Here is a 16,242-nt window from a genome sequence, read left to right as displayed (position 1 = left end):
ACAGCACAGCACATTATATGCTCGTCCCTTCAGCACAGAGTTGGGTTACAGTAAAAAATAACCAGGGGGGCTGACACGTCTGCAGGCCCTGGGGCAAGATGTGTGTGGGACCCTGGCTCTGCACCCCTAGAAGGGGTGGGGCTGGGGTTATCCAGCTCTCATAGCTGTGCAGCAAGGCAGGAATTTAAAGAACTGGGAGGTTGGCCACTGTTGGTGCCAGAGCAGCAACAGCCAGGAGCCCTGGGCCCCTTAAAATTGCTGAGTCCTGGGGCAATTGCTTACTTTGCCCCCTTCCCTCCATCAGCAAGTCAAAGTAAAACATCAAAACAAAAAGCAGTCAAGTAGCACTTTAAAGAGTAGCAAAATAGTTTATTAGGTGATGAGCTTTCGTGGGACAGACCCACTTCTTCAGACCATAGCCAGACCAGGACAGACTCAATATTTAAGACACAGAGAACCAAAAACAGTAAGCAAGGAGGACAAATCAGAAAAAGATAATCAAGGTGAGCAAATCAGAGAGTGGAGGGGTGGGGTGGGGAGGTCAAGAATTAGAGTAAGCCATGTGTGCAGATGAGCCCCCATAGTGACTCAGAAAGTTCCCGTCCCAGTTTAAACCACGTGTTAATGTGCCTAATTTGAATATAAAAGCCAGCTCGGCTGCTTCTCTTTGAAGAACGGTGCGAAAGTTCTTTTTCAGTAACACACATACCTTTAGGTCATTGACAGAATGCCCCATTCCATTAAAATGTTGACTAACTGGTTTGTGGATCTGGAGTGTTTTGATGTCTGTTTTGTGCCCATTAACCCTTTGCCTAAGGGAGGTAGAAGTCTGTCCAATATACAAAGCATCTGGGCATTGTTAGCACATGATGGCATATATGATGTTAGTAGAGGAGCATGAGAAAGTGCCCGTGATTCTGTGAGTAACCTGGTTAGGTCCGGTGATGGTATTTCCAGAGAAGATATGTGGACAAAGCTGGCAGCGGGCTTTGTTGCAAGGAAAGGTTCCAGGACTGGTATTCCTGGGGTATAGACTGTGGCTGTTAGTGAGGATCCTCATAAGGTTGGGAGGTTAAACATGTTTATTAACAAAAGTACATGGATCAGTTGATACCGAGTGAAACAGAGGAATGTAGAAATTGTTACAGTCATAAGTGAAAACACATCTAAGAATCTAAAACAATCTAGCAAGATAAAGTCTTCACTGAGATTGGTTTCTCTCATCTGCAGCCTACTTCCAAGCTTTTTTACTGCCCAGGAGCCATCCCAGAGATCAAATGGCTTGGCTTCTTTGTCTCCGTAAGTGAAGGAGCAAGATGGAGTGCCTCTCTCTGCCTTATATTCCTAAAGGTTCCTGAGGATTCAGTCTCCTGTGTCTCTGTCACCAGTGGGAGCAATGCACTGTGGGTATGTATCCCATAGTGCCAGGTGACACTATCTGTCGCTAAGTGTTTTGGGGCTTGGAACAGAGCCTGTGACATCTTGGGACCAGGCAAAATTTCCCATCAGGCACTATTTTGTTCAGCCATTTCCAGCATCCTTTTGAGCCTTTCCCCTTCTCCCCCTCCCCAATTCTCTGCTGTGCACTCCAGCATTTGCAGTAAGAAAGACTGGATCCCACACCTCTCTCTCATGCTCTTAACTGTTACTAAGACCTTGTGCCTGGCCGTGTAGATTTTGAAGTTACTGACAGAGGAAGAAGACTCAGAGAAGCTTGACAATATGCACAAAATATGGAGAGTAGTAACCACTCATTGTATTTGGCAATGAGAGGAGCAGCTTCTGGGCTAGGGAAACTAGTATTGATTGCTGGGATTGCATGGTCATGCAGGCGTGGGATGAGAGAGCGGTACCTCCAGAGAATGGTGCCTCTAGGAAGACGAGTGGCTGAAGTGCTTTAGGGTGTGTAAAGCAACCTTCCTGGAGCTGTGTGCTGATCTGACCCCAGACCTGTGGTACAAAGACACCAAAATGAGGGCCTCCTTCTTGGCAGAGAAGTGTGCAGTGATTGCTGTGTGGAAGCTGGTGACTCTCGATTGCTGCAGGTCAGTTGCAAATCAGCATGGAACAGGGAAACCTACCATTGGAGCTGTACTACTGCAAGGGTGCAGGGCAGTAAATCTCATTCTGCTGCAGAAGACTGTGACCCTGGTCCTCATCTACCTCAGCCTCTTCATTTACAATTTCACTCTTTGGGTTAGGTCTCTGTGCAGGGAGTCCGTGCCCTCCAAAGCATCCACAGAGTTCTTGGTTGGAGGTAGGGTCACCACTAGGGATAGTGTGAGGCTCCGTATAGAAATGGTGGGTCTTCAGTGAAGTACCGGAGCACCAGTTCACTTCACGTTCCTTATGATAGGCATGTCTGAGTTCTTTAATCTTCACTCTGTACTGCAGCGGGTTCCGCTCAGACTCCTTTTCACACAAGGCTCATGAAATGTGCCTGGACATGTCCCAGCTCCTACAGGTCACTCGCAGCTGGGACTGAACAGACTCCTCCCCCCGTACTCTGATCAAATCCAGTAGCTCCACAGTGGTCCAAGCGTTGGGTGCAATGGACAGGTGTGAGCACTTGGGAGGTCGCCATGAGACCACTGCACACTGAGCCAACCCATGGGGTTAGGGAGGATGTTTCCAGGTGCTCAGGTAGTAGGAAAGGATACTTAAATATCATGAGGCTTCTGAGGAGGCAGGACCGCTAGCTAGCCACCCGGCTGCAGAGTAGGAACCAATAGGAAAATGTTTTAATTTTGCGGCACACTCACTAATGTATTTAAAAGTAGCCATCTTTCCTACTTTCCTTTTCACCAAAGTGATGGAAAAGCGTGTGTAAAAAATACAAATAACTGTATGTTCTGAGATAGTGTTTTAGCCTGTGGCTGCCAATGTGCTTTATAAAAGAAGATAGTTATGAGCCCCTTTCTATTGATGGGAAAACTGAGATCTAATATTCTCTTCCCCAAAATCTGTGGAAGGGCTCAAAATGGAACTCAGGCCACCAATCCTGACTACTTCTTCTGAGACTATGCTAACCACTACCATATTGCCTGCAATTACTTTATTTTAGGCAAGAGTTGCTTGCATTTATTCCCTTGAAGTACTTCTCCATATCAAATTACTGACAGCACTATTATTTTAGAGATATACAGGATAAGAATACTGTGTACATGAACGTTGGCAGTTAAAAAGGTAACTATTTCTTTCCTTTTATTGGTTTTCAGGCTAGGGTTTAATGTAGTTGAGATTTTTCTCAGCCAGATAAATGAGTAACTTGTATTCAATAAATCTTAAGAGCCTCTCACTTTTATATTAAAGAGAGGATTTTAAGTCAAGGACTGAAAAGACTAAAAAGTTGGCTCTAGAATGAGCACTTTTAAACAGACTTCTGAACTGTGCAATTCTATTGTGTACAGGCTGAACCTCTCTCGTCCAGCACCTTTGGGACCTGAGCGATGCCAAATGAGACAATTTGCAAACCACAGGAGGTCAATATTACCACTGAGGACTTTCAGGATCATTCTGTCTCTAGACCCTCCCCTTTGACCTTGCTGCCGTGGGTGACCCTGCTGGGAGTACATCACTCTTGGGTTCACTGGAACACACAAGCCCACTTGCCACAAGGTGAGAATCCAGAAAGTGGGCTTTTAAGAGTAAATCACAGCTAAACGGTAGCACAAAACATTGAGAGACCCAGGACTGGTGGTTGCAAGCAAACTTTATGGGACCACCAGAAACTTGACCACGCCCATAATAAGTGGTCGGCTGGCTAACCAAAATCATGCCAGATTATGGATGTTGCCGGGCAAGCGAGTGCCAGACTACAGAGGTGTAACCTGTATCATAAGGTATGTCAGAGATAACTGCAAAATACAGACCTGAATGCTTATGTTACCAAGACAAACGGTAAATATATGGATAAAACAGAGACAAAACTCATAAAAGGATGTATTAGTTTAACCCCCAGTAAAATGTGCAGAGAGCACTTTTGTATGATCATTATATGTTGACATTATCACCCAATATTTAAAAAGGCGTTAAAATCGAAGGCAGTTGTAATCTCTATAATGAGACAGGGGTTGCACCAGTCTGTGTTTGGCCTGATCCAGGATGGTTGTGCTTATGTAACATCCCCCTTACAGTGCTGTGTATAAAATGTCTTAATGGTCACAATATTAAAATATTCACCACGAGTTTCATACGCTTGTTCAGGAGGCATCCACACTGCCAATAGCTGATGAGAAAAAGGTCTCAAACTTTGGGGAATCGTGGTGGTGTGGTGTACCACCCCCCCATCTCTGAAGCTGCCTTCAGCTATCCAGAATTAAATGGACAAAAAAGAAAAAAATCCACACACCTTTAGTTGTTATGACTGCAAAGAACATTTTGAATTTGTGAGCCAAGTATAACCACTACAGCAATCTGCTGGAATTTGCAGAGCCTGAAAGCATAGTTCTGAGTTATGAAATGCCTGTTCATTCCAGTGGATACCATCTCAGATGCTAATGATGAAACTTTAAGTATCAACATTGTTATTTCAGCGATTGTCAATGTATGAAGAAAGGTGATAAAGTAACATATTATGAAGAGCTACATAGTCTAACTGTAGCTTTACTTTGGCACCACAGATTGGTGGATTTGGGAAAGAACTACCAGGTTTTTTTAATCATTCATGAAATAACCAGTATAGTACAGGGAGTTACGCAATGATATTTTGAACAGCTGCACAAATCAGCCGGCAACAGAGTGTTGTTTTGTTGTCCCAAGAGGATGCAGTTTGTGTGCGCGCTATGGTTAGAAGAGTACCGTAATTCTCTTGTCTAATTCAACTCCTGTCTGAGTTTACAAGCATATGGACTGAGTAAACTCCCTTTTCCTCAAAGCATGTCAGAACAGACAAGAATTGCATTAATATACAAATTCCTCTAGGTTTATGTATTTCTTCACACAGCTGTTTGGCAGCCCACTTCACTGATCGTAACAATTAATCAAATAGATGGGGCTTAAACCATGAAAATGGCAGTTACGTATAGGTTTGTATAATATTTTACAATGATAGAACCTCCAATTTACAATCTTATTTTTTTCAGACAAGCTTTGACTAAAGCTGTTCTGTAAACATTTGAGTAAAGCATGGCTCATCATGCTACAGATTAAATCCCACCACTATTTCATGATAGTAAAAAATATCTGGTATTTACGAAGAACATCTTTCATATTGAAGGATCCCAATGACCTACAGGCCTAATCCTGCAAGGTGCTGCATATCATCACATCACCAAAGAAAATCTCTCACAGTGTTGCCAACTCACACGATTTTTATCTTGAGGCTTGTGATAATAGGTGCTTTTCCTAAAGCTCCAGCTTCTGGAATCACGTGAATAAGAGAGATTTTTTTGTTGTTGTTGTTTTTGTTGGTCTGAAAGCACAGACTAGATGATTGTGGAAACAAAGCTTGAAAACAAATATTACAGGTTCAGAAACCAGAATACATAAAAGAAACGTTGCGATTTTTTAATATATTGGGCTTGACCCCTGATTTTTTTGAACGTTTGGGGCTGGCCATGCTGTTCTTAGGAGGCACACTATTTACAGGGACAGAGACCAGCTCAAAATTCAGCTGTGACAATTGCAGAACACCACACACCAACACTACACAACAGACCAGGGGAGGAAATGAAGAATACTATATCTCACTGAAAAGGTAGGAATCGTGTAACTGCAATTAGAGATTTGAAAACGAGGGCACTGCATTTCATACAAACGGCCCTTTAACAATATACATACAAATCACGTGTTAGGAGAGAGAAACCAAGGAGCCAACAGGTATGAGAATGAATCTGTGATTATGGCACATGAGAACAACAATGTAGTTCTATTCCAAGAACTGGACACACCCTGGAAAGTCCGTGTTCAGGAGTTTGTAAGCTACACCCTTTTCTCTTAAGTCATCAGTTTGCATCATATTTCAGCTGGAAGAAAGGACGGCTGAAAGCTGCTTTTTTCTACCCTCTCAATGATTCTCTCAGATAGTCGAGTGAAGGGAGGATGGTTGAATGATAATTTAGTTGCTCAAATCTTGATTTAGTGTAAATTTAAATGCCAAGGATACTGGTTGCCCTGAAGGGCGTCAGTCAGTAGGAAGGGGGCTATTTATTGTATGATTCTATTGAGGTTATAAGTTTGTGGGGAGACATCACCTTTTCGTCTTCAGTTTGTACAGCACCCAGCACTGCGAGCGCCTGGTTCATGACTAGGGCTCTTTGGCAGTACTGCATTACAAACAACACCACCCCTCTTTTTGTACAGCTGTTGGGCTTGATTTCAGTTTAAATACAGCAGTTTTACACCAGTGTGACTCCATCGAAGTCATTGGGTTTATTCTTAAGTTACACAAGCATGAATGATCTGTAAATCGGGGCCCCTCATCTGAGACAGATGCACACCTTTTTCACTGGAATGTTGTCACTGCACACCTCTGTTCATCCTGAACATACAATGGTCCCAGTTCCTTCCAACAGTGGTTCCGCTGATGATGGCATAATGTCTTGAGAATGCTTTGTAATCTCGTGGTCTCATCCACCAAGACGGCAACAAAGACCCTGAGGAACAGAGACGTACCCCACGTCATGGCTTTGACTAGTCTAGCACTTCTCTCACCATTTGCCTGGCTGTTAGTTACGAGTTTTGCCAATCATTGATGTCGTTTTAACTACTGTCCAACTACTATCATCAACAGCCACTAGGGAAGAGAGACAAGCCTGCTTGCCCAAGTCCACTTCTTCCTCTCACCAGGAACAGAAGCTGCCCAGGTACTTTGGATTCCAGTACCTTCTGAGCACCGAGCAGCCCAAGCACCCAGTGACAGGTTACGAGTAAATGGGGTCTGGATCAATCCAATGTCGCATGCAGACAAACATACTAGGTGGGTTGTGACTCCTATGACTCCAGCTTCCTCTAATAATTAGTCCACTCTTGGATCCATATTTTGTGTATACACCAACTCCACTACTAGCTCAAGGACCACATCCACAATTCCCGTCTTCATCCACTCCTGCCAGCATCTCCATTTCACCCCCACCCCCATGTTGCTGCCTACCCGCTCCTTTCTGTTCATCTTGCACCACACCCCTTCTGTCCATGACTCCTTCCATGCCATATCTCCCCTTCCTTCTCTTTCACTTATTCAAATTCTACCACCTCTCTCCTCCCAGGATGTCCTTGGCACACTTCAACTCTTACAAAAACACTTTCAACAATCGTAAACAATGTTACAAAATCTAGGAGGATCTGGATGCTTTTGTAATTCAACCACAACATCCATCTGACCGTACCGGTATAACACATTCTCTTTCCTCACCTTCCTCCCTTTGTTTATCTGTCTCACTTGTGTTATACATGACATAACATGGGATGATCTAGATGGTGCTTGGCCCTGCCACAAGTGCAGGGGACTGGCCCTGATAACTCTCAAGGGCCCTTCATATTCTAGTATTCTATGATTCTATGACATGGACCTAGATCCTGCAAATAGATGCGTCAGCGCAGTTGGAGTGGAAGTAAGGACTCATGCCTGTATATGTATTTGCAGGATAGTAGTCAGAGAACAAACAGGAACCAAGCAAGGCTGCATCATTGCCCCAACCATGTTTGTGGTATTCATTGCCATTGTTCTTTACCTAATTTTCTGGGAAGCTCCCAGCCAGCACTGAAATAATTTATTGAAAGCTCTTCAGGCTTAGCAGGCTGAAAGCTAAGAGTAAGATTTCCACCACTTCTATAGTGGAACTTTACTACGCTCATGTCAACACAGTGTTTGCCCATTCTGAGAAAGATCTTCAAAACTATCCCAAATGTGTTTGCCAACACTTTACACATGTCTTGGTCTCACACTCAACAGCAAGAAGACCAAAGTGCTCCATCAGCTCGCTCCAAATGAGGTACCACATGCCCCATTTATTAAAGTCAATGGTCAACATTCTTCAATACTTCTCCATTATTTGTACTTTGGGAATCATCTCTCATCTAAGATAGATATTGATGCAGAAATCCAACACCATCTGAGCAGTGCCAGTGCAGCCTTTGCTCACTTACAACACAAGGTTTTTGAAGATTGCTACATTCAAACAGACATGAAGCTTCTTGTTTATCAAGCCATTATGTTCCCAACACTGTTGTACAGTCTTCCCCCGCCTTACACAGGTAATTTGTTCCTGAAAAACCCCTCTTAGGGTGAATTCTCATAAGTCAAAAATGTAATTACCATTAATTTCAATGGGAAAAAAATTTGTGTGTTCCTGAGCCCCAAAATTTACACCTATTTATGCTAAAACAACTCCAAATCCCATTCAATCTGGTGCAAGCGGGTGGGCAGGGCAGAGCAGGGCACGGGGAGGCAGCCCGGCCTGAGCACAGATTAGGTTAAGCGGGGAGTGGGCGCTGCCAGGGGCTGGCCGTGCGGGGAGCTAGGCAGGCACAGGGGGCCCCCAGCTGGCAAAGGGTGATGCCTCGCTCATGCGGGGCTGCACGGCTGAGAGGCCCTGCCGGTGGCAGCCTAGGCAGCAGCGGCAGCCAAGCCAGGCGCTAAATGGGAGGGAGCACCATAGACAGCGAGCGGCGCCTGAGGCACAGCTGCGTAGGGTGGGCAGCAGCGGCCCCCTGACCACCCGGGAGGTGAGCAGCAGCAGTGGGGCTGGGATGGGCTGTATGTCCAGCATCCATGTTTCGCAGAGCGATGTGATCTACTGCCAGGACTCAGACAAGCCTACCTCCCTGCACCAGGCTGCCCCCCTCTCGCAGGGCGCCGCCACCCCCCTGCACGGCCTCTTCATCAAGACCAACGTGGCCGACCCCATCCCCTCAGTGCTTGCCTACCAGAGCCGCCAGCCTCCAAATCGGTCCTCATAAATGCAAAGAAATGCCTTGTAAGCTGAAGTAGGGGTATTAAATGAAACTCCTCGTAAAGTCAAATTCTCATAACTCAAATGGGTGTATCTCAGGGTATAACTGTATGTGTCTGAAACCTGGACAAACTGCAGACCTCACTTGAGAGTCCTGGAGAGGCAACACCCAATGCTGCCTCCACAAGATCTTGAAAATTGAATGGGAAGACCAACACTCCAACATTAGTGTTCTGGAAGAGGCAAACACCATGAGTACTGAGGTAATGATCATCCATTAGCAACTGTGCTGGACTGGCCACACTGTCCAGATGCCAGATGTTTGCCTCCCAAAACAGGGGCTTTTCTGTCAGGTGAAAGAAGGACACCGCAGTGTAGGAGGCCAATGGAAGCGTTATAAGGACTTGCTGAAAGATAGCAAATAAGTGCAGTGTCAGAATTGACACTTGGGGGACACTCACACAGGATCACCCTAAGTGGAGTGAAGTAACACATGAGGAGACCCTGCATTTTGAACTTGCCCACTGGCAAGGTAAAGAGGACAAGAGGTGAAGGAGGAAGGAGATTGGCTTCTAGTCAGCCTCCTGGCATACCTGGAAATGCCTGTCCTCACTGTAACAGAACTTGTGATCCAAGGACAGGCCTCATCAGCAACCGAGGAGCCTCACCTCCCATGGAAGATAATTATATTCATCAATGAGTGATGACCACCACCAACAGCAGCAGCAGCCTTAGATTATAAATTCTTTCTGGCCAGGGAAAATATCTTTATATTCACCCACTGTCAAATCAGTTATGTCAGGTCACATCTATTGTAATCTTCCTAGAAGAAGGTCAGTGTCTTTACACACCCGTGATACAGAAACCCATTAGTGGCTCCTTGTTTTGTGCCAGCATCTCTTACCAAGCTTGACATACTCAGTGCACCTCAATCCATTGTCATCATGACATAGACCCAAAAAGTGGCATGTAATATATCACTGGAAAACTTATAACTCACTGATCATTAAGAGACTGGCATGATGGATTTATAATCAACCCCCACAGGACTTTATTGAAATGCACTGCTAGTGTTCTTAAAAGGTATTAGACAAGCTGTCATAAATAAATGCCAATAAAGGGCTAAACCAAGAAAAAGTTGGCAAGCAGCCTGGTGAGTCAATGGGAAGAGTGAGGAGGATTTTTTAAATTAAAGCAGTTACCTGCTAAAAGGATCTTTCTTTTGTGTACCACAAAAAGTGAGACACAAAAATGATTTAAGCCTAAGAGTGGCTTGAAGAATTCTCTAACTATCCAAGCCTCAAGAAAATCTGGGAATACAAATATGAAGTAAAAGAAAAAAATTAGCCATACACAATCCTAAATTATTTTTTATTCTGGGTTTGATGTGGAACGACTCAGGCTGGATGATGTACCCTGCTGTACACTGTAACTTTTAAACTGAATCCCAGCGAAGTAATTCTCTGTGCTCTAATCTACCTTCCTTTTAGTTGCTCTCTAGCACTGGCAGCCAAGTATGCTTTATCATATATCTCTTTTGTTTCATTAATACATTGCACTTTTTAAACAAGAATTTAATCCCTGTGTCCCAGAGAACGGTTTTTGTGTGTACAAGCCTAAAACTAAAAGGTCAGCTATTGAAAATGGCAGTTCAATTTCTTCCACTTTATTTTCAAGCTTCTCTCCTAAGGAAGGGTTAAGAGTCTGGGAATACCCCACAGGGAGACATCCCAAGCGTGTCTTCGTAGGCTCTAAAAAGGGGTTTTCTCATTTAGGTGGTGACAGCTGCCTTCCAGGGTCAGGGAACTGGTGACCTTGGGAAGCTTTTAAGCAAAAGCCTACAAAGACAAGGTATTTTTAAGGTCTGTTGTGGACTCCCTCCTTCTGCACTCAAAGTGTCAAGTGGGGAACAGCCTTAACACAAGCTATGCCTAAATCATGCCTGTTCCAGACACAGGGATGTAGTTCCGATTTCTTGAATGGGACTTGATGACCTCCCAAGGTCCCTTCCAGATCTATGAGATGTGTATCTCCACAAATTAGGCAAGAGGCGACCAAAGACAAACAAATCTATTTATATATGTTTACACAGATTTACAAATAAATCCATAAGAAGACCACACAGACAGGCAGATGACTACTTGACAATCTTGACTGTAACTGTAGGCTACATCCCCCAGGACCATTTCTGCCCAGGCAGGGAAGATGTAAATAGGGAGAAAACACCATTTTGGCATCCTTCACCTGAAGGAACCAAGCACTCTGAGATCTGGTGAGCCATGCTGGCTGAAAACACTTCTTTGCACAAGACAGTCTAGGTTGTTGGATCAGGTTTTGGTCTCAGAAGCATAGTTTTTTTCTTTTGTTTTCCTGTAACCCTTTCTGCCTTAATTCCTTACACTCCGGCCAGATTAACTCCTCTGGGGACCCAGGGCTAATAGATTTTGTACCCCGTGTCCCATCTCCAGGGTGGGGTCAAAATGAAGGCTTAGTATAAGGGAGGGAGCTGCTGGGGAGGGAGCTGAGAGTGCAGGTCTGGGGTCTTGTTGGTAGGTAGGGTGCAGGAGCAGGCTCTGGGTGTGGGGCATGGTCTGGTAGAGGGTTAGGGTGCAGGAAATTGGGGTGGTTACCTGGGACAGCCGGGGAGCCAACAGCCAGGCTGGGCCCCTGGGCAAAGTGTGGAGGGGCCCCAGCTCCACGCTCCTGAAGAGGCAGAGCCGAGGGCAGAAAGAGCTGGCTGAGGGCAGCCAGCCCTCTGTGTCTCTCAGACTGCAGTGCCCCCAGTGCTGCCTGGAGCGTGCTGTGCAGTGTCCCCCCTCTGCAGGCAGCCCTAAGAGCCACACCGTGCACTGCAGTGACACGCTGGCGGCGATTTAAGGGCCTCAGGGCTCCGGCGGCTGCTGCAGTGGCAGGAGTTGTGGCCTCTTTAAATCAGAGCCCCAGGGAAACTGCCCCCTTTGCCTGGCTCTGACGACAGCCCTGGGTGCAGATCCTGTCTGGTAATTTTCAGCCAATGGAGCACCTGGGGAAAAGCTGCAGGAGAGCGGATGGACAGAGAGCTTCCCTATGCTCACCGCAGTGCAGCTTCAACCCGGGTGTGGAGGAGCAGTGACAGTACGCAGACTCACCTTCCTCCCTGCCTCCTATCAGGCAGAGCCAGCCAGGAATACAGCACATAGTGTCTCCATCCAGGGCCCTGCTTAGCCTGAAGCTCTGGGCTGCAGGCCCTAAAGCCCCTTTCATAGTCCAGCCCTGCTTATTCTTAGTACCACTTAAACCTGTGTTCTTTGGTTAAATAAATTTGTTTTACTTTTACTACAGGGCAGTTCAGCACACTGCTTGACAGGAAGAGTGTATCAACCCCAGTTAAGCCTTAGCAGATTGGTGCATGTGGGCTTTTCAAAGGAGCAACAAATTGGCTAACCTTGAACGGTTCCCTGAAGAGGGCTAGACATGGCTTGGAGACAAGGTCAGGACTGGGTGGGTGCTGAGGTTATGCTGCAAGTAGAAACTGGGCCTTGAAAACTAGGGTGTGGCCTGCATGCTTGGCCGGTGTCTGGGCTGGGAGCCACATCAGTGTGGCATTTAGGGCACCCAAAGAGACAAGGCAGGTGGTGTCATAACCCTTTGCTGGTCTGGGTTGAAGCAAAGCTTCACAATTTAAGCACTTCTGCTGGTATCAGATTAATACTTCTCTTTCACTGCCACACATGCCAGTTCCTTTTATTTTCACTTACATGGTAGGCTGAGCTGTCTCAAGAAGGTAGTAAGAACTGGCCATGCATTTGCTGAACACATGCAGGAAGCGCGATGCATTTTAAAACAATTGGAAACCAAGTGCCCCATTTACTTCATACTTATGTTCTTCAACACTAATTATGATAACAGTCCTCCTTCATAACAGGCTTAATTATCTAGTCTAAATTGCTTTATCTTCTGCCCTTTAACTCTGTTATTGAATGTCCCCCTTTTTGGGTGACAGATTGGTCTGAAATTAGAAGGTAGAAGGCTCACCAACTGATGCTAGTTCATTAGTTCTTGTTGGCTCAGAACAGCCTGTGCCATTGGTTTTTGTTTGTTCTTTCAGTGGATGGTTGAATGGATGGGATAATAGGCCTTTGATTTGTTCCCAGCAATAATTTCCTGGCTCTTTGAGACTCATGGCCAGCATTGGCGGGAGAATGTTTTTCTCTGAGGGGTTTGCTGTTGTCAAAGTAAAGGTATTGCTGCTACCAAAGCTAGCCTAAAGTCATATTTAAACAGAGAATTAATAGAATGGGCCAAGAGTGTCATTCAGCATTTCCCCTTTGCTGCAGGTTCCACTATAAATGACACATGCTAACTAAAGGCTAAATTATGGTAGTTCTTGTCAGAAGTAGTTTTGTCCATTTACGAAAATGAGAATCAGATATGTTGATAAATGCCAGAGATACAGGTCTATTGAAAGAATGATTTCCAGACCTAACTATCAAATACAGAGTGAAAGGCTCATTTTTAAGCATTACTCTGCTTATTATAAGTATTTGCATTTTTACTGACTCCCTTTCTCTGTATCGTCTGCCTAACAACTCCCAAACTCTTCTTTTTCTTCTTCTCTCATCCATCCCTGGAGAAATAAATAAATAACCCACTTTCTGCCACCACACACACACACACACACACACACACACACACACACAGAGAGGGACTGCTTATTCCAATAAGTACGCCCTGGCGTGAGTCAGAGCTCCACAATCTGTCCCATCTACATTGATTCACCCACCCACACAAATATTTTAAATCTGTGGTTCTCATTTCCATCACTGCAGCATGTCTATCCCAATACAGCCATGTTGGTGTAACTACAACAGTGACTAAAACCCAGCGTAGACAATGCCTGAGGTATATGAACAGGTTGGCAGATTAGGCAAATAAGAAAACTATTATTGATACAGCTGCATTTTCTCCAACGGATAGGTATGTCAATGATTTTTTGTCAAATTTGTACAAGTTGAACCTCTCTAATCTGCGCTTTCCAATCCAGCAACATCCATCATCTGACATGATTTTAGTTAGCTGGATGACCATGTATCACGAGTGTGGCCAAGTTTCCTGTGGTCCCATGTTTACAACCAGTAGTCCTGGCCCTCAGTGTTCTGTGTTATTTAGCTCTAATTTATACCTAAATGTCTTCTAAACAAGACAGTAAGCAATGGAAATGTTGGTAATGATGCTAGACACTACTGACCTCCTGTGATTAGACAAATTCTCTGGTTCAGCACCAGTTAGGTCCTGAGGGTGCTGGACTAAAGAAGTTAAACCTCTAGTTCATCCGTAAAAAGTGTTATTGCACAGAAGACCAGAATATTTACATATTGCATTTACTCTGGGGTCAAATCCCAAAATCCTTACTTTTTCTCATCCCTAACTGAAAATAACTTCCACTTGAAGTCATCAGGCCAAATGTCACACCCAGCTACATCAATGCATGTTTACATTGTAATTATGGGTACGGCTGTACTTCTCTGACCTCTGCTGAAGTCTAGATCCATACTTATGAAGCTGGATAAATTTGTCTCCACACTGAAACCAAAAAGTAGTTTGCTACTAACTTCAATGACACAGATCCAGACCACCCCACCCCCACCAGATTGGGTGGAAGTTCAGTTTGGGGGCTGACACTACTTTCTAAAGGTAAGATCTCATTTCCAGCCAGGATAGAACTACAGTAAACACTTGGTTGTGTGTATCTTGGGTTAACCTGACTGCTGCCCCTGACAGGGAAACCAAGGAGTGGAGGGGAGTTGGGAGCCAGGCTGCCCCTGGTCCTGGCTTCCCTCCCCTGGTCAGAGCCCGGAAATTGAACAAGCCTGCTGCCCTGTTCAGTTTCACAGCTTTGCAAGGGGAAGGGCGCTGGGAGCTACTGCCTGGTTCCCAGCTCCTCACTGCTTGCAGGACCTGGGAAACTGTCCAGCTCATGGCTCATCAGTTTCCTGGGTCCCCTAAGCAGCAGGGAGATGGGAACCAGACTGCACCCTGGTTCCCGGCTCCCTGCCACTCTGGGGCCAGGAAACTGACCAGCCCTGGTGGGCTGGTCAGTTTCCCAGCTCCTGTTAGCCAAGGGGATCTGGGAACCAGGGGGCAGCCTGGTTTCTGTTTCCCCTCAACTTGCACAAAAATTTGAGCTACGTGGGGGGTTGCAGGAATGCAACCCCTGCATTACTCAAGGATTTACTGTATTCAGCTTCATAGTAGCTTTCTGGTCCAGAATCTAAAATTGCTATTGTACAACATTTTGTAAAATTTTGATGGTCTATGACTTGGTGGTTTTTGAATTGTAGACATTCATGCAAACTTTAGTCTCATTCATTGATTAAATGATCTGCAAGAAATCAAATAAAACTCACCTGAAACAGCTGCCATTCACTTGATTTGCACCAAAACAATGCACAGATTCAACCAGCCAAGAAGCTAGGATCCGGACCTGCACTTTCACAAAGCTGAAAGGGCTTTGGATGGGGAATTGTATTTTAACCTCATCTTGAATTCTTCCTGGAAAAACAAAACATCCATTTTTCCAAACTGTCATGAAAGTGAATCAATGTTCATGAACCTTTTGAGGCACCTGAGGCAATGTCTAGATTAGAGTGATCTGTCGATGGAAGATATCTTCTGACAAAATTTCTGTCATCAGATGGCATCCACACCGCAAAGCAGGTCACTCTTTCACTACGTTCTGTTGACAGAGAGCGGCTGGACTGCCCGGCTGCTCTCTCGATAAAATGGCCACCTGGAACCACAGCAGACAGGGTCTCAGGGCAACATTTCCTTCCGGGCTCCCCAGCGAGACAAGCCCTTAAAGGGACCCCCTCCCGCAGACACCCCTTCCCTATCCGTGCTGAGGCCTGCCTACTTCCATGAGGGACAGCGCAGCTGGTGGAGCTGGGCTTCGACTCTTCCTAGGAAACACGGTGCTTTCCAGGGAGCCGTGGCCCCAGAGCAGCCCCTGGGCTTGCGCTGGCCCCACACAGAGGTGCTCCAGCACCTGCTGCGCCTCCTGATGGCCGTCTTCCTCTTTCTCATGGAGCGCAAGCCTGATACCGCCTTCGAGGAGCTCACCGCTGCTGCCAGACGTCACACCTACGCCCATCCCCCCAACCCCAGATACAGAGGCAGATCTGGACGTACCACATCAGCTCCAAATGGCGGACCCAGCTGGTCACGGGGCAATGGAACGACAAGTAGTGGCTCCAGAACTTCTGCATGCAGAAGGGCACCTTCCTGGAGCTCTGTACCTGGCTCGCCCTCACCTTCCAGAGACAGGGCACCTGGCTGCAGTGCACCATCCCCATGAAGAAGCAGGTCACAG

The 16,242-nt window shown here is 45.7% G+C and overlaps 1 protein-coding gene across 3 annotated transcripts in view; it reads right to left on the bottom strand.

Moving 5' to 3' along the window:
• Nucleotides 1–406: 406 nt before the first annotated feature.
• The window catches only part of MOGAT1 (monoacylglycerol O-acyltransferase 1), an 89,530-nt gene continuing 73,694 nt past the window's right edge, over nt 407–16,242 (bottom strand). Inside the window, exons 6-7 of one of the 3 annotated variants that reach the window (XM_075004576.1) lie at nt 15,281–15,425; nt 407–2,711 (exon numbers count right to left, since the gene is read on the bottom strand). In XM_075004576.1, the coding sequence (XP_074860677.1) occupies nt 2,696–2,711; nt 15,281–15,425 (161 nt within the window). In that variant the 3' untranslated portion in view covers nt 407–2,695. Of the gene's footprint in view, nt 2,712–5,769; nt 6,597–15,280; nt 15,426–16,242 lie in introns of those variants that run through there. The other 2 variants (XM_075004578.1, XM_075004575.1) reach the window with 2 other exon arrangements.

This window comes from Carettochelys insculpta, chromosome 10, assembly GCF_033958435.1.
Source record: "Carettochelys insculpta isolate YL-2023 chromosome 10, ASM3395843v1, whole genome shotgun sequence".
In the NCBI taxonomy this organism is placed as follows: Eukaryota; Metazoa; Chordata; order Testudines; family Carettochelyidae; genus Carettochelys; species Carettochelys insculpta.
The sequence above is the reverse complement of the archived record's forward strand: the minus strand, read 5'-3'. Positions and strand labels throughout refer to the sequence as shown.